At 43.8% G+C, this 18749-nt stretch overlaps 1 protein-coding gene across 1 annotated transcript in view; it reads left to right on the top strand.

Moving 5' to 3' along the window:
• The window catches only part of TREH (trehalase), a 60037-nt gene that overhangs the window by 21954 nt on the left and 19334 nt on the right, over nucleotides 1-18749 (top strand). Inside the window, exons 3-6 of the mRNA XM_063436172.1 lie at nucleotides 6035-6179; nucleotides 7204-7291; nucleotides 7395-7495; nucleotides 18576-18668. Coding sequence (XP_063292242.1) covers nucleotides 6035-6179; nucleotides 7204-7291; nucleotides 7395-7495; nucleotides 18576-18668 — 427 coding nt within the window. The remainder of the gene's footprint in view (nucleotides 1-6034; nucleotides 6180-7203; nucleotides 7292-7394; nucleotides 7496-18575; nucleotides 18669-18749) is intronic.

Below are 18749 nucleotides of genomic sequence, written 5' to 3'. Positions count from 1 at the left end.
ATACACACATGCTAACTGACACTAAATACAGACATACATACATACACAGACATACATACACACATGCTCACTAACACACATGTACACAGACATACATGCACACAAGCTCAGTTCACTAGAACCCACATAGTAAAAAGTCAGTTCACTGGCACACACCTGGCAGCAGTGTATAGCTCGTGGCTGCTTCCCGAACTAATCCTTTTGGAGCTTGTGGATCCACTCGATAACAAGCTCTCGCGGCTCTGGCTCTCAGTGATGACAAGCTGGGAATAAGCCGCAAGGGAGAGCTTATTATCGAGTAGATCAAGAGGAGGTACCTAGCATCGGATATCGCCCACTAGACCACCAGCAATATATTTAATAAAAATAAATGGCACTTTTCTTTGGGGGAGGAAGTATTCTTGGATACTGCCTCCCCACTGCCAAGGAGCGCTCAGGTGGCCACTGTGTTGAGAGCTGTGTCGGCCACCAGGTGCCTGCACAGCTCACAAAATGCCGCCCCTGTTAAAGTGCCGCCTGGGGCCATGGCCCCACCTGCTCCTATGGACAGGCCAGCCATGATTTTTATTACTTGCTGTAGCGGATTACGTTTGCAACGTTATTTCCCTATCGTTTTACATTGTATGAAGCATTCGTCTGGTTGTTCGGTAGAAACGCAATGGATACCAGGTTGAATATCTCCGTTCGACATACGAACAAACTACCGAACAACCAGACCACCCTGGAGAGAAGTGTGGCTCTAATTTACCTCCCTCATCGGTATTAACACCAGCCTAATTTCCAATTATACGAATTGACTGTGTATTCCCTGGTTCGGCGCCGTTCGACATGCGAACACGTGGCGGCAGCCATCTTGCCATATGAGCACTCAGCAGTGTTTGTCGTCAAGTGTCTGGAAACCAAATTGGACACTCGACTACGCGAACACCGCAAAGACCTCCAGACTTCCACCCATTCGTGAGGAAACACACAAACGGCCCGGCGTTCGGTAGGAAGGTACTCATGAACAAGGGGATTCATACGAATCCAGGCAAAGACTATTCTGCCCTGTATTTTCATGCTTTTTACTCCGCGAACAGAGATCGACCGCAAGGCCAGAATACATGGAACTGATTTCACCTATTGCTTCATGTGCGGTCGGTCAAATGAACACCTCCATGAAATTCCCAAACCCCTGATCCGATCTGGGTGATTTTTGAGTATTTTGCTCACCCGATCAGGGCTATCAGGGGATTATCATTTAGGGGTGCATGTCAGGTATTTGGGGTGTAAAAACTGTTCTGTTAATTATATGATCCAGTAGCTGAATACGCACAGACTGCTAAATACATACACTCAGATTGATGAATACGCAGACTGCAGAATACACGCACGCGGACTGCTGAATACATACACACAAAGACTACTGAATATACACGCACACAGACTGATGAATACATACACTCACTGCTGAATACACACACACAGACTACTGACTACATACACACACTCCTGAATACACAACCACATACAGCAAGCAGCCCTCCCTCATTCCTCTGCAACACCAAGGACCCAGTCCCTGCAAAATATTCAATATGATATTTTGGGATAGGCAACCTTCGGCACTCCAGATGTTGTGGACTACATCCCCCATAATGCTTTTACACTCATAATGCTGGCAAAGCATCATGGATGGTGTAGTCCAAAACAGCTGGAGTGCCGAAGGTTGCCTATGCCTGGCGCTAGGATATGGATCCCATTTGAGAAAAGTTTGATAGGATCTGCTAGAAAGACTACAGGCATCTCATGACTCACGGCTGCAGTCTAGAAGCAAGACAACAGGTTTCTGACATTTTGGACATTAGGAAAAGGAATACTGCCATTTCCCACTGGATTTTTTCCCCAGTGTATGCTTTGCGTTGCCCTTACACAGTAACGCAGCAGTAATGCACATAGTTAACCCTTTCCTGACTCTAGCTATTTCCCTTTTCTCTACTGTATCATAGTCAACATATGTGGTAATCGTGAATCTGACTACATGGGACATACAGCAGAGATGGAACTTTTTTTAACTTTTAGGGAAAACATCCTCCTACTCTGACTTCAAGTCCTAAATTATTATCTATAATCCTGAAGGTGATGCTTATCAGCTAGTTAAATACATGTGTTATTGGACTGAGATTTTGTTTGAGTAGAGCCTGTCCTTCTACTGGTATCCCCCCATCCCTCACTTACCTGATCTGTAGGCTGTCTCTCCCCCATCCCTCACTTACCTGATCTGTAAGCTACCCCCCATGCCTCACTTACCTGATCTGTAAGCTACCCCCCATGCCTTACTTACCTGATCTGTAGGCTGTCTCCCCCATCCTTCACTTATCTGATCTGTAGGCTGTCTACCCCCATCCTTCACTTACCTGATCTGTAGGCTGTCTACCCCCATCCTTCACTTACCTGATCTGTAGGCTGTCTACCCCCATCCTTCACTTACCTGATCTGTAGGCTGTCTACCCCCATCCTTCACTTACCTGATCTGTAGGCTGTCTCCTGCCATCCTTTTCACAATATTCTAATTTACTGAGATTATGGATTTGGGGTTTTCATGAGCAGTAAGCCATAATCATCGCACTTATGACAAATCACGGCTTGAACTATCTTGCTTTGCATGTAATGCGTCTATCTCATATATTAGTTTCCCCTTTTACGTTGCATTACTGAAATAAATGAACTTTTTTTTTTTTTAAATTCTTTATTTTGGTTGTGCGTTGTTGAGTACTTATGAAACATAAACATGTCAAATAAGAGCTGTACATCTTGTATCAGGCAATAAAATTATACATGTTGAGAGTGCTGCACATTTTTTTTTTTAAAGAAGAGAAAAACATTAAGGAATAGTGGCGTTCAGTGTGTTGGGTGTAGATGAGTGAAGAGTATATTCTCATAGGCTACGCACTGACTATGATTGTGAGGTACATAGATGTAAAGGTAAGGTGATGAGTCTATTACAGCTTACTGGTGAGTAGGAGATTAGACCTTTAGATAAACATGCGTGCAGTCTGTAGATGCGCGTTATTAAAGGCAGGTATAGAAGCTGGGAGCTGTAATTGAGTATGTTGAACAGTGCGGAGAACCAGGCTGTAGGGGATATTAAAAAGTGGTATCACCGTAATGAGACCTGATTTTACTTAATATATACTCAGGGCTGGTTATAGGTCTAAAGTTACATGTAACGGTTTCCGCGTTAGGGTGTTCGTAGTGTGGGTGGTGCCCTCGTCTTTTCAGGGAGGGGGTGCTGCGTGCCTTCGTGGAAGGCCGACCTCTCAGTGGAGGTATTGCCCCTAACCAAGGGGGTAGCGGGGGGGTATAAATGATTCAGAGGTTGCGCATGTGTGGCTAAGAAGAACCGGACTAGATTTATAGGAGGCATCTCTTTATGGGTGCCTGGTGTTGTGGTAGAATGCCTAATCTCCCTACTCCTGGGTGGTACAAGTCGAGGATCTTGTCCTCGTGTGGGAGATTCTGCAGTGGTAAACAAAAGGAAAAAAAAAAAACAAAACATATGTATAACAACATTTGGTGAAAATAAGCAAATAAGATCAAATAAAATCATAGCGATAAATTTTTGCAACTTCGCAACTGTGCGACTTAGAGCTGCTGGTCGAGTAAGGCCCCTCAGTGGGTGTAGGTCGGTCTAGGAATGTCTCTGCCAGTCAGGTGTCCAGCTGGCTATCGCTTGCTGATCTTGGCACAAATGGTGTCACATTGGATGGGTCCCATCCGTGGGTGCGATTTAGGCCCGTCGGGGCCGCCGTCTCCTCCTGGATATCCAGAGCTGCAAGGAACGCAGGAATATCAGTCCCTGTGGTTATTTTACGGATAGTCCCTTTATGCGTAATAAGAAGTGATCGTGGGGGTCCCCACCTGTAGGGCACTCCTGCCGCCCGTAGTTGGGCCGTGACGTGGGTCAAGGATTTTCGCCACTGCAGGGTGGCTTTGGATAAGTCCTGGTAAAAGGACAATTGTGAGTCCTCAAATGTAATTGGGGTCTTGTTTCTTACCGCTGTCATTATTTGCCCCTTGTCGTGAGGTAGTGCGCAGCGGAGAATAACATCGCCCGGTGTTGTAGTGTTGGTAGCATTGGACGTCGGTAGGCGATACATCCCAGCGATGTTTACTTTTTTGGCGGCGGCGGGTGGCAGCACTGTGGCTAGTAACCGTCTTACATAGTGTGGTAGTTCCTCCTGAGGTATGGAGGCTGGTATGCCCCTGATTTTAATATGGTTGCGGCGGTACCTGTCCTCCTGTGTTGCCACTTGTATTGATAGAGCCTGTTGAGCTGCCTGTAGTTGGGCTATAGAGGTCTGTATATTGGAGGTGTCTTGACGGAGCTCTTTGACCTCTGCTTCTGTAGCTGCCAGTCTGCCTGTGAGCTGCTGCATGGAAGATTTCAGGATGGGCAGGTCAGCAGCAAGTAGGCCTTGAATGTCCTGTAGCATAGTAGATAGGATTTGGAGGTCCTGTTTAGTTGCAGGCTCAGTGTTGCTAACAGAGGCTGTGGACTGTGGCTGTGCGTCTTCTTTTGGGCTTTGCAGCTGGGGTGCTGCAGGGGCAATTGTGTGGGGAGGCCCTGGTGAGGGTGGGTGGTCGGGGGCCGCCATAGTGGCTGATGTGTGTCGTTGGAGCATGACACCTATGTCCCTCTGTTCGGGTACGTTACCAGGGGTGGATTTCTGAGTTCTGCGCCCCATGGATGTATTGGCAGTCGTTGTTTGGGGTGACCACAGCTCCGCTGCGTTTCCGTCAGGATCCCCGCCCCAGAGATACTCGAGGTCGCGGTATGAAGGCTTGTGGTAGGCCCCGGTTTTGCGTTTTGCCTTCAGATGCTTCGGGGAGTACTGGAAGGGCATCTGTGGATTCAGCAGGGTGTCCCCGGGCTGTTTAGGGCGTTTGCAGTGTCGGATGGCTGCTTGTTCCCGAGATATTGTCGGGATTGCGATTTAGATTTGCGGAGCTGGGAGAAATGGCGTCCGGTCCGGTTCAGTGCCAGGCTCCGCCCCCTGAAATAAATGAACTTTTGCACGATATTCTAATTTTTCAGGTATCACCTGTAGGCAGTACTAAGAGTTCTGAAGGTAGAATATATGAGATGGGGTATAGGTAGAATTGAGAGGTGTAAAGAAGTGTCTGAGATGACGTGAACAACCCAAAGTAGATTGTATTTTAGTACTTATGTAAAATATTATTTATGTATACATAAAAATATTTTGTTTATAACATTTGCAATTTGGGAGGTGTATTTGTAGTGCCAGCTAGGGCAGCAGTTTTTGCAGTATCTTACAGTTAACAGTACTTTGGACATATCCTATTTGCAATTTTGCCCTTTACTACAATTGTTTCTGTATTGACTGCTACACAACACATCACTTCTGTGACCTAGCTAGGCTTGATGTTATACGTACACATTTGTAATCTTCCCAAGTGTCCCCATTTAGGAGTTCCTATTTTGGGCCCAAATCCCTGTGTCCCTATTCTTTTGTTTTTTTTTCTCTTAATGTCCCATTTTCTAAGATCTTCATATTGTTGGTGTGTGTGTGTGTGTGTGTGTGTATAACAGCTTCACAGCAATAATACTTAAGTTATGCGAATTTAAAGTACAATAATTGTGTTTTGAAATCATTCTGTGTAACTAAGATACACAATTCTTGTTCTAAATTACAGTTTAGTTATATAAATTATTATTAGTAAGTCACCTAAAAATTCTCAGAACAGTTCCACCCTTTGTCACACCCCTAAAATGAAATTAATTTGACATGAACATGAAGCCCCATCCTCTCTCTTGACTAAGGTGGCAATGTTTCTTTTTTACCCAATGCCTCCTCCCACCCACTTGATAAGTATGTTATGTTATGAGGGGGTCTCTATTTCTCTATTTAATGGATTGCTGATAAATAGGGGAAGGGGAAGTGGGTTACTGTTTTTTTTGTTTTGTTTTGTTTTTTCTTCCTAGGTTAGGTTTAGTAAATATGAAGATAACACATTGCTGTTATTTACCTTTTAGGTCGGATCTTGAAGAAGTTCCAGTCTTTGGTAAATTCTAATCAAGGTGAAGCACTTGTGAGCAAGCTCAAAGACTTTCTCAACACATCATTTGCTGAGCCTGGAGATGAGATTGAGCCGTGGCTTCCTCCAGACTGGAAGGAGAAGTATGTATTTAACATATAATTCCAATATTACTGAAATATAGCATTCTAATGGTTTATATTTAGAATAATGAATAGAAAATCATATTTTATATTTAAACACAGCATATTTATAGGAAGTTATCCTGGTATAGAATAATGTGAAATTCCCAAATATGAACGGTTAATGTCACAAAAATCTTAAATGTTCTGGTAATTGAACAACGTTGCTGGTAAGATCATTCATACCTTTTCAACAGACAATAGGAACTGCACTCAATCTCATCAATCTGAGCCAGGGTGCAACCAAACCAGGACCAAGCACCAAGTTCCAGTGACAATAGTATGCAAATAATGGTTCACGCACTCCAAGATCCAGAAATGCCAAATTTATTGAATCCCAAAGTGACACAACATTTCGACCTTGCGGTCTTTATGAGCTCGAAAAGACTGCAAGGTCGAAACGTTGTGTCACTTTGGGCTTCAATAAATTTGCCATTTCTGCATCTTGGAGTGCCTGAACCATTATTTGCATACTATGGTAAAATCATTCATGACATAATTTATGGAACTGATTTTGTACCAATTTTACTATAGGTACTTTTGTTTCCTTTCAATTTTCCTTTCCTTATGCTCCTTGCATCATAAAGGGGACATATCACTTCCGAAGATTAGCAATATTATATTTACTTATTGCTATATTTAAAGGGGGACTATAGTGTCAGGAACACACACATGTATTCCTGACACTCTAATTATTAAACCACTGTTTAGGTGGTCAGGCCCACCTATCTCAGGTTAGAAAGGTTATTTACGTACCTCTTTTCCAGTGCTGCCCGGGACTCCTTGCATCTGGCTCCGCCTCCGATCTGCCTTCTTGGCTGACATCATCAGAATTAATTATCTCAGCCAATTATTATGCTTCCCTATAGGAAATCAACAGTGTTAATAGGGATGAGCAAAGTTTCCCACCAGGATGAAATCTGGAGTTTTCGCCTATCCTATTGCTCACCTCTAAACTGATCTCTCCAAAATGCTTGTCTTGCAGTCCAGAACTTCTTTCTCAAATCACAGATCCACGTCTGAAGCAATGGGCCTCGGATCTTAATCACCTCTGGAAGTCTTTGGGAAGAAAGGTAATGTGAGATGAATTTAGATTTAAATTTATCACTTTCTAGGGAGATATATTATAGAACATGCTTGTAAGAATATTGTTCTTATCTTTTATGCACTTTACAGATCAAGCAAGAAGTAAAAGATTTACCTGACCGTCACTCTCAAATATATGTACCCAATGCTGTGATAGTGCCTGGGGGACGTTTCCGTGAGTTTTATTACTGGTAGGTTACGATCTAGATTCTTTGAACCATTTCCTTAAACACTACTTATCATGGGATGCTTTCCTTCCAATCCCACTTTCCAATCCCAATCCATTTCCTATCAATATAAAAACACCTGACTAAGGCAAAAATAATGGAGTCACGCTGTATTATACATTGCATAAACCTGTCTCATACATTCATAGATTGCATAAGCCTGCCATAACGCCAGTGTACCCCATTTTTGGTAGGTCCTACTCTAGCAACCTAATGGCTTCTCAAGAGAGGTGGTCTGTGTCACGGCAAGGGTGCATAATTCATTATTGCACTATAGAATATTGTCCTTTAATGTAATTTGTGTAGCGCATAGATGACCTGCCTGCCTGGTAGAGGTTGTATTGTCAATGTCAAAAGAGGTTAATTTGATTGTATGGAAGGTCAGAAGGTGTATAGCCTAATTCCTCTTTGAAGCTGGAACCCCCACAGAGGTCAGATGACAGAAGGGGTAATGTAAATTGCATAGGAATGTGAAAGGGGTCAGTTGGATTACCATATGGATGGCTCATTTGATCAATCAAAGGCTCTGCAAGGTGTGAAATTCTACACTTAAAAAGCCTGAATGTCTGTTCCCAATGTAAACTAGCTGGCTTCAGCCTTATGGCCTGTACCTTTTAATTGATGAGGTAATTTCTTTGCTATGTTAATGATCATTAGCCTTGTGTTCAAGTATCATATCCAAAAGAAACATTAATATGTGTCCATAGAATAATAATTAAGCCTCATTTTTATTATATTTAGAATGGGACACGCACCATCTTCTAAACAAGCCCAAACATGCAGTTGCGTACACACGATCCATGGGGCCCCCGCTCTTACTCTGCGCGGTCCGGGGCCGCAACACATGGCGGCGGGCACCTTGTCGCAGGACTGCGACCGCAGTATGTACGCCACTGCATGCAGATACATACACTTAAAGGATCACTATAGGCACTCAGATCACTTCCGCTCAATGAAGTGGTCTGGGTGCCAGGTCCCTCTAGTTGTAACCCTGCAGCTGAAAACATAGCCGTTTCAGAGAAACTGATATTTTTCACTGAGGGTTAATCCAGCCTCTAGTAGCTGTCTAACTGACAGCCGCTAGAGGCGCTTCCCCGATTCTCACTGTGAAAATCACAGTGAGAAGACGCTGGACGTCCATAGGAAAGCATTGAGTAACATTTTCCTATGGGCGGTTTGAATGTGCGGGCGGCTCTTGCCACGCATGGGCATTCGGAGCTGAGAGGCGGATCAGGGCGGAGAGATCCCCAGCGCCAAGGGAGCCCGGTGCTGGAGAAAGGTAAGTGCTGAAAGAGTTTTAACCACACACACTCTCACGAACAGACGCATACACACTAGCTAACAGACACACACATTTACTGACAGACACACACTCAGTGACAGACACATACACACTCACTTACAAAATATACAATCTCACTGACAAACACACACTCACTAACAGACACCAAACACGCTCAGTAACAGACACACAGTAACACACTCACTAACACACACACACTGACCCTCACTAGCAGACAAACACTCAATAACACACACACAAACTAACACACACACTGACACACTAGCAGACACACACTCAATAACAGACACACACAAACTAACACACTCAGTAACAGACACACACACACTGACACACAAAAATTAACACACACACACACTAACGCACATATATACACACACTCATTTTTATTTATTTATTATTTAATCCCCCAGCCTCTCTACCTTTTGGGAGTGCTGAGGGGATTCCCTGGGGGCCGGTCCTGTAGGCGGCGAGGGAGCAATGATACTCCTGTTCAGCTCCCTTCTGGGCCGCTTACTGATGCCCGAACCGGAACAACGCCATATTCCGGCTCCGGTACCGGCTCCGGTATCAGTGCGGTGCGCGCAAGGGAGCTGGGCAGAGAGCGCTCAGGGGAGAATGCTCCCGGTGAGTGCACTGCCAGCCTCTGGGGCAGCCGGGCCCGGTTGCAGCTGCGACCCCTGCGACCGCGGTATGCACGCCAGTGCAAACATGATTGGTTAACTTAACCATATGGGAAGGGATTGGGATGTCCGCTATATTGGGTCACAAGTTCTGCCTTTGTCTGGTAAAGAATCATGTTACCTTAAGAGGCTAATTAGTATTTTACAATTACATAGCTATTGTGCTAAGTTATATCTGGCGTGTTTTCTTATTAAGTTACCCGGGGGGCACCAATGCACCCCATTTATAAATTGTCTTGGTGATGGCAGCATTAAAATAGTAATAGTTATATTATTATGCTTAGGTGTGGGTGGTGTTAAGGGAGATTTTGTTATTATTTCCGGTCTAATGCAGACAAGTACTGAACTTTAACCCTTTCAACACCACAACTACGTTAGGCAACTACGTTACGCACACTCTTGAAGTAGGGTGCGTTCGTGACAGTCTGGACTACCAAATATATATATATATATATATATATATGAAACTAGGAAGGCTGCACTCACCTAAACATGCATAAATTATAAGGGTCCTGCTTGGGCCAATTTATACAACATACAGAATCTTGTGACCTTACTCACTAAACTCATTTTTTTTTTAGCTTGGAAACTTTAATAGTTTTTAAATCATCTGACTTAGGCAAAATTCATGGGGATTTAGTTACAGTATACAAACATAAATTGCATAAGGTACACCGGCGAGGTGGCAGACTTATGCAAAGTATGATTTTATTTCTACATTTATATACATTAAATCAGTGGCGTACATACCAGGGGGCCCGGCCGCCCCTGCGACCCGGTATGTACGCTCTGGGCCAGCCTCTTCTCCTGGGGGGCCCAGGAGCCGGCCACCTCCGGGCCCCCCGAGGCTGGCCCTGCTTACACCCGGCGGGCAGTCAGTCAGGCTGGCCGGTGCGCGAGGGAGCACTCTCCCCTGAGTGCTTCCTCTTCAGCTCCCTCGCGCACCGCACTGATACCTGAGCCGGAAGATGATGTCATCTTCCGGCGCCGGTATCATTACGCGGCGCGCGAGGGAGCTGAAGAGGAAGCACTCAGTGGAGAGTGCTCCCTCGCGCACCGGCCAGCCTGACTGCCCGCCGGGTGACCGGCCCCCCAGGAGCCCAGCAGCACCACTGGACCCCAGGAAATCCCCTCAGCACTCCAAAAGGTAAGGAGGCTGGGGGGATTAAATTAACAAAAAAATTTTGTTAGTGTGTGTGTGTGTTAGTGTTACTGTGACTGTTAGTGTGTGTGTTTTACTGTGAGTGTTATTGTGTGTGTTAGTGTTAGTGTGTGTGTGTGTGTTAGTGTTACTGTGACTGTTAGTGTGTGTGTTACTGTGTGTGTTAGTGTGTGTGTGTGTGTTAGTGTTACTGTGAGTGTTAGTGTTACTGTGTGTGTTACTGTGTGTGTTACTGTGTGTGTTACTGTGTGTGTTAGTGTGTGTGTTATTGTGTGTGTTAGTGTTACTGTGAGTGTTAGTGTGTGTGTGTTAGTGTGTGTGTGTTACTGTGTGTGTTAGTGTGTGTGTTACTGTGAGTGTTATTGTGTGTGTTAGTGTTACTGTGAGTGTTAGTGTCACTGTGTGTGTTAGTGTGTGTGTTAGTGTTACTGTGAGTGTTAGTGTGTGTTAGTGTTACTGTGAGTGTTAGTGTTACTGTGTGTGTTAGTGTTACTGTGAGTGTTAGTGTTACTGTGCGTGTTAGTGTTACTGTGTGTGTTAGTGTGTGTTAGTGTTACTGTGTGTGTTACTGTAAGTGTTATTGTGTGTGTTAGTGTTACTGTGAGTGTTAGTCTGTGTGTTAGTGTTACTGTGTGTGTTACTGTTACTGTGAGTGTTATTGTGTGTCTTACTGTGTGTGTTACTGTGTGTGTTAGTGTTACTGTGAGTGTTAGTGTCTGTGTTAGTGTGAGTGTCTGAGTGTGTCTTTTGAGTGTGTGTCTGCTAGTGAGTGTCAGTGAGTGTGTTACTGTGTGTGTCTGTTACTGATTGTGTTTGTGTTACTGTGTTTGAGCCTGTTTGATGTCTGTTAGTGAGTGTGTGTTTGTCAGTGAGAGTGTATGTTTTGTAAGTGAGTGTGTATGTATGTCTGTCGCGTAGTGTGTGTAGTGTGTCTCTGTCAGTAAATGTGTGTGTCTGTTAGCTAGTGTGTATGCATCTGTTCGTGAGAGTGTGTGTGTGTCTTCAGCACTTACCTTTCTCCAGCGCCGGACTCCCTTGGCACTGGGGATCCCTCCGCCGCTCAGCTCCGAATGCGCATGCACGGCAAGAGCCGTGCGCGCATTCAAACCGCCCATAGGAAAGCATTACTCAATGCTTTCCTATGGACGTTCAGTGTCTTAGAATCGCGGAAGCTCCTCTAGCGGCTGTCAGTGAGACAGCCACTAGAGGCTGGATTAACCCTCAGTGAAACATAGCAGTTTCTCTGAAACTGCTATGCTTTCAGCTGCAGGGTTAAAACTAGAGGGACCTGACACCCAGACCACTTCATTGAGCTGATGTGATCTGGGTGTCTGTAGTGGTCCTTTAAGTGTGTGTGCATCTGCATGAACTGGTGTACATACCGTGGTCGCAGCCCTGCAACCCCTGCGACCAGGTGCCCGCCGCCATGTGTTGCGGCCCCGGCCTGCGCAGAGTAAGCGTGCATATATCTATATATGTGGTCAGAACTTAATTTATATATGGAAATAGAGGAAAGGGAGAAAGTTGGTAGTGTTGTGCCGAAAACCAACGTACGGGTAGGCCTGTATAAAGAGGGCACACCAGGGATAATGTGATAATAAGATAGTAGAGGGAGTGGTGGGTGGGGTCACTTGAACAGGAAACTGCGTAGGTATGTAGAGGGGGGTTGAGTTTATATAGGAAAAAACTCCTCCCACAATTCAGGCCTATAGCCTTTTACTTGTAGTCAGAACTTAATTTGTATATGGAAATAGAAGAAAGGGAGAAAGTTGGTAGTGTTGTGCCGAAACCAACATGCAGCTAGGCCTCTATAAAGAGGGCCAAAAAGGTATCGGTGAAGAACACTCTATTAGCATGCTTACAAAGATAAACTTGAGCGATTCCCTGAGCTCTATTCATGAAGCGGAATCTAAGAACGGAATACAGGTATAACCATCTATTCGATTTAAGGATGTGGACTGGGCTGAGTGGATGCCCGTGAAGTGACTGCAACAGAGTTAGGTGGAAGCTGTTTCGTGTGGGTATGCGTGTATCTAATATTAACATGGGCCAGTTGTTGCCTGTCAGGAATAGTGATATTGTGGTTAGATTGCTGATCTGGTTAATTTGGAAATCCTTACGGGTTAGAATGTTAGTAAGCCTTACTTCAGTAGTGGGGAAAGAAAAGGAAACCATGTTAAAGGATAGGATTGTTGAACATCTAAAATCACATGGATTTCAAAATCAGAGACGACATGGGTTTACTTCAGGGAGATCATGCCAAACTAATCTTATTGATTTTTTTTTTGATTGGGTAACTAAAATAATAGATATGGGTGGTGCAGTAGACATTACTTACCTAGATTTCAGTAAGGCTTTTGACACTGTTGCACATAGAAGGCTTATCAATAAACTGCAATCTTTGGATTCCAATATTGTTGAATGGGTAAGGCAGAGGCCGAGTGACAGGCAACAGAGGGTTGTAGTCAATGGAGTATATTCGAAGCATGGGCTTGTCACTAGTGGGGCACCTCAGGGATCTGCACTTGGACCCATTCTCTTTAATATTTTTATTAGTGATATTGCAGAAGGTCTTGATGGTAAGGTATGTCTTTTTGCTGATGATACTAAGATATTTAACAGGGTTGATGTTCCAGGAGGGATATGCCAAATGGCAAATGATTTAGGTAAACTAGAAAAATGGTCAGAGTTGTGGCAACTGACATTTAATGTGGATAAGTGCAAGATAATGCATCTTGGATGTAAAAACCCAAGGGCAGAGTACAGAATATTTTATAGAGTCCTAACCTCAACATCTGAGGAAAGGGATTTTGGGGTAATTATTTCTGATGACTTAAAGGTAGACAGACAATGTAATAGAGCAGCAGGAAATGCTAGCAGAATGCTTGGTTGTATAGGGAGAGGTATTAGCAGTAGAAAGAGGGAAGTGATCATGCCATTGTACAGAACACTGGTGAGACCTGACTTGGAGTATTGTACGCAGTACCGGAGACCCTATCTCCAGAAGGGATATTGATACTTTAGAGAGAGTTCATAGAAAGGCTACTAAACTGGTTCATGTATTGCCGGATAAAACTTACAAGGAAAGGTTAAAGGAACTTAACATGCATAGCTTGGAGGAAAGACCAGACAGGGGTGATATGATAGAAACATTTTAATACATAAAGGGAATCAACACAGTAAAGGAGGAGACTGTATTTAAAATAAGAAAAACTACCACAACAAGAGGACATAGTCTTAAATTAGAGGGGCAAAGGTTTAAAAATAATATCCGTTATTTTACTGAGAGGGTAGTGGATGCATGGAATAGCCTTCAGCTGAAGTGGTAGAGGTTAACACAGTAAAAGAGTTTAAGCATATGTGGGATATGCATAAGGCTATCCTAGAGATAGAAGGTCACCTGGAACTGTTTCATGCAGCATCCTATAAGGAAATTAATGATGAGTTGAACATGCAAAACTTTGATGCAAATTGATAATATCCCTTATGTAGAGCTGGCTTGCTAACTAGTGCCGATAGGCGAAGATATTAAAGGACCACTATAGTGCCAGGAAAACAAACTCGTTTTCCTGGCACTATAGTGCCCTGAGGGTGCCCCCACCCTCAGGGTCCCCCTCCCGCCGGGCTGGATGGAGAAGAAGGGGTTAAACTTACCTCTTTCTCCAGCGCCGGGCGGGGAGCTCTCCGTCTCCTCTCCTCCTCCCCTCCGCCTCCTCGGCTTTCCTATGGACGCTAGCATCTTCTCACTGTGATTTTCAATGAGACAGCCACTAGAGGCTGGATTAACCCTAATATAAACATAGCAGTTTCACTGAAACTGCTATGTTTATAGAAAAAAGGGTTATTCCTAGCTGGACCAGGCACCCAGACCACTTCATTAAGCTGAAGTGGTCTGGGTGCCTATAGTGGTCCTTTAACCCCTTAAGGACACATGACATGTGTGACACGTCATGATTCCCTTTTATTCCAGAAGTTTGGTCCTTAAGGGGTTAACTATCCAGTGACCGGTGAGGCACTGCTAGTTGTCAAGTGGCTGTGAGAGGCTCTACCTATGATTTGGGCCGTGTGGGTACGTAGCTACAATGCGTTGTAGCGGAGTGTTGGCCTCTCGGTGACAATAAAAGAGTCAATACGTGTGGCTGTAACATGTGAAGCCCTAACTATGACCCTGCAGAAGAGTATGCGAGGCACTAACTATGAGTTGGGCCGTTGGGCGAAACCTCCGATATGTTAAAAAAAAAAGGTGACAAATATATCAGTTTACATTGGTGTAAATCATCGATATTTCAACCCTCTGGGAACTTGAAAAAGACCGATAGTCGAAAGGTCTATCATTTGCACGGAAAAAAGTAATAATTTCAAAACTCACAAAAAGCTTAGAGAAACTTAGAGAACGGACAAAAGCTTAGAGAAACTCAGTAGCTTGCCCTTCTGTAATCCCCGGTCAGACCTCACTTGTGCCATTACAGAGAGAACATATTCTGAAGCATATCAGACTAATCCCACCCATAAGGGCGGTCTAGAACAGAAATGCCCGGAGTTCTCTCTGCAAGAGAGATACAGCAACCCCAAATGATCGGGTTGAGCAAAACCTATTTTGAGTCCTGAGTGGAGTTTTACAGAAGCACAAGCGACCGAGCTTCTCTAAGCTTTTGTCTGTTCTCATATTCTTTATTTTTGTTGCATTTGCACAGATGTAACCTGATTTATTTTTATTTATTTTTTACATTAAACAACCAGTGTTCTATACAAGACCTATGACCACCCTTTTGGATTTATTGCTTTATGTATTTATGCAGGTTGCACCTAGGCAAGTTTATTTTTACATTCTATTAAATATATTAAAATACACATTTGGAGTGCTTCACAGCAATGATCTCACAATAAGGGACTTTATTTAATGGGTTATTAGTAGGTCATTAAGGGTTATACCTCAGGCTGCTGATCGGCTCCCCCTGGAGCCTTCAAGTGCTGCGCGGCAGCCATGATGTTTCCTGTCCCACTTTACTCAGATTAGGATGAATGCCGTGCACCTGGACAACTCCAAGTCAAAGGACGCACGGCATTCTGATGCTCCATGTACAGATTGTATTCTGCACTGCATCGATCTCGCATGGTTGCCGGATCACTATGGCAACCAGGACCCTGTAGGTTTAAGGCATTTATTAATTAAATTGTTAAGCGTCATAATTGTGGGACACGTCATCTAGCCTGCACAGATCACACCACTTTATGTGAATTAGTGCAGGATGATGCCCAATAGTATTTTGGCTGTCCTTATAAATACTTCACCCTATTTCTGAGGATCAGTGCATTCTCATTGTTTATTATAACCTGAGAGTGTTAACTGATAACTTGTTTTTTCTCGTTACTGACCCGGCTTCGTACTGACTATACTATTTGTAGCCGAACTCCAATACCACGACTAGGTGTGGCCGCTGTTACTTCCTCGAAGCTGTAAGAAGCACTGTAGTTATCAAAGCCCTTTCCCCTCAGCAACTAGACGACACATGGTTCTGGGAGTCAACTGACTTTTATTTGGCCACACACAGCTTTTATGCACGGCCCGTAGCATGGGTTCTACATATCAAAAATACACAGGTTTTTTTCCCAGGAGTGTGTCTGTGTCTGGGAGATAATGGAGCCCAAAATCGGATAACTCAATTATCTCACAGTTACAGGAAACAATACAAAATACCCCCAAAATACATCAAAATAGTGAAGGAACCCCACATAAGTCATATCCCCGAATAGCTTGAGTCTGAGCGCCCACTTTGTTGAAATAGCGCTCAGATCCCTTCGGTGGTTTGGAATCGCCATTCGAATGAAGATTTGACCAGTCGGCCATGAGGTGATGCCCCAAAACAGTTCCACAGAAAATAAGGCAACAACCGGTTTTCTCTTGGTGGTTGCCATACGAACACAGACAAATGCTCCCCCTGGCTTGTTCGGTAGTTCCTGTCGCCCAAACGCCATTCTCCTAACTGGTCAGGACGTTGCATGGGCAGCGGTATAAGTTTCCCAGGTGTTCGCAGGGTCACATAGCTGACATACATACTCAACGACTATGTACCAGACCAGAGTGGCTAGGCTTAACTTATGCCCAAAATAGGCTAAAATACGTAGTCAGTATAAAAGCCAAGGTTAAGGATGCCAGAGATACTCAAAACACGATTAAACAAGCCAGAGTCAAGGATACAGAAAAATAGTGTAGCAGAATGGATTAGTTTGAGCCACTCTCCTAAACCAGGGCTTAAAGTTTCAGCACCGACGCTATTAGCCAGGCCTTAAAAGTTACTCGCCACTTGCTTACCTTTCCTAATCCAAAAAGGAACAACCCACTTATTTGAGAGTTGCAGTTTCAATAGAGTTGCCAAAGCTAAATAAGCAGTGTATTCATTTTTGACGTGATCTCTAGGGGGCAAGTTAGCAATAATAGCTAAAGTGTAACAATTGCCCCTAAAATGTTTAATATATTGGAAGGTATGAAGGAATGAAATAATTGCACTGACATTTTGTGTCCTGCATGGAGATACTGAACTGTCCTTATAGAGATGCATTGATTCAATGCATCTCTATGTGGAGATGCTGATTGGCCAGGACAGCATTTGGCTCTGATCCCACCCCCTGGCCCGCCTCTTTAGGTGAGGTCATCAAAATTTACTCTCTCAGCAAATTCAATGCTTTCCTATGGTAAAGCATTGCGATTGGCTGAGAACACTTCTGATGACATCAGCCAAGGAGGCAGATCAGGGGCAGAGCCAGCAACAGCAGACTTGAATAAAGATAACTTTTAGTATAGGGTCAGTAATACATGTTATTGTTCCTGACCCTATAGTGTTCAGTTAAGTTTCAGTATCCACAATATCGCAGGATTAAGTGTCCTGTAATAGAATAAGATTTGGATGAACTAGTTACAGCAAAGGATGAACCCTGGTATATAGGTGCAATCAGCTCATCGAGTTATGGAGGTGTTTCCAAACTGCTGAGAAAAGTCCTATAGAATTTGTTGTCAGATGTGAAGCAATTTCCAATTGTTGGAAAATATCTACCTGATCTAAGACCCGAGTGAGCTGCGGAACCTGACTGGGTTTCCAGATTCTAGAAATGAATATCTTCACTACCGTAAGTATATAAGTATAATAGATATTATTTTCTGTTGTGAGGATATAATGCTCGTTTGGTATAGTCCATGAAAGGCACATTCAGAGTAAAGTGGTGTAATGACTTTCACAGCGTCAGAAAAATAGGTAAAAACTGCTGTCCAAAGTGATAAGTAATTTAGATCCTTCTGACTCAGTTTCTTCAGCACAATCTAGAAGTACCTGGATAAATGCAAGACAGTCTAAGCAGTGTCAAATAACATCTAAACAATATTTTACTTAGCAATTCAATGTGGTTTGAACATCGTAAAACCCTTTTTTATATATGTGATTTGATTCTAATTTCCCTCCGTAAGTTCCAAGTCCAATTCCCACTTTGCCTTATAAGACAGATACACCCTGTGTATAAACTCTCACGTAAGTTAGAATAGGGACTGTGCTCTGTGATGGGGTGAGAAGGGAGCAGAGAGAGGGATAGTTCACACTCAGGGAGGTTGTATTACTGAAGGACATCCTGTCTGTATCATGGCTGTGTGTGCCTATTTAAGTTTATGTCCTCCTCCCTACCTTCTTACCAGGGAGGGGGACACTATGTTCGATGGTGGTACAGAGGCAATTTAGGGCCCAGGCCCTATACACTGGTATGGGCTGTACCCCTTTATGGCGGCCCTGCATGTTGGCACTATTTTTATGTAATTTCCACATACTTGGTCTGAAAAGTAGTGTTACTGGAAAATGGGTCATTCTTCATACCTTATATTTGGTTGTAATTTTTTTTTATCTCGCTCCTCAGGGATTCCTATTGGGTCATCAATGGACTTCTACTTTCGGAAATGAGTAGCACAGCAAGAGGAATGATTGAGAACTTTTTGTACTTGGTGGACAGGTACGGTTAACAGCATGACTGTATTTGCATTGTAGGGGCTCCTAATTTATCTTGCTGATTAACCTGTGTAATTTTCTTTAT

Source organism: Pelobates fuscus, chromosome 11, assembly GCF_036172605.1.
Source record: "Pelobates fuscus isolate aPelFus1 chromosome 11, aPelFus1.pri, whole genome shotgun sequence".
Lineage (NCBI taxonomy): Eukaryota > Metazoa > Chordata > Amphibia > Anura > Pelobatidae > Pelobates > Pelobates fuscus.
This window is presented reverse-complemented; position numbering and strand designations above follow the sequence as displayed.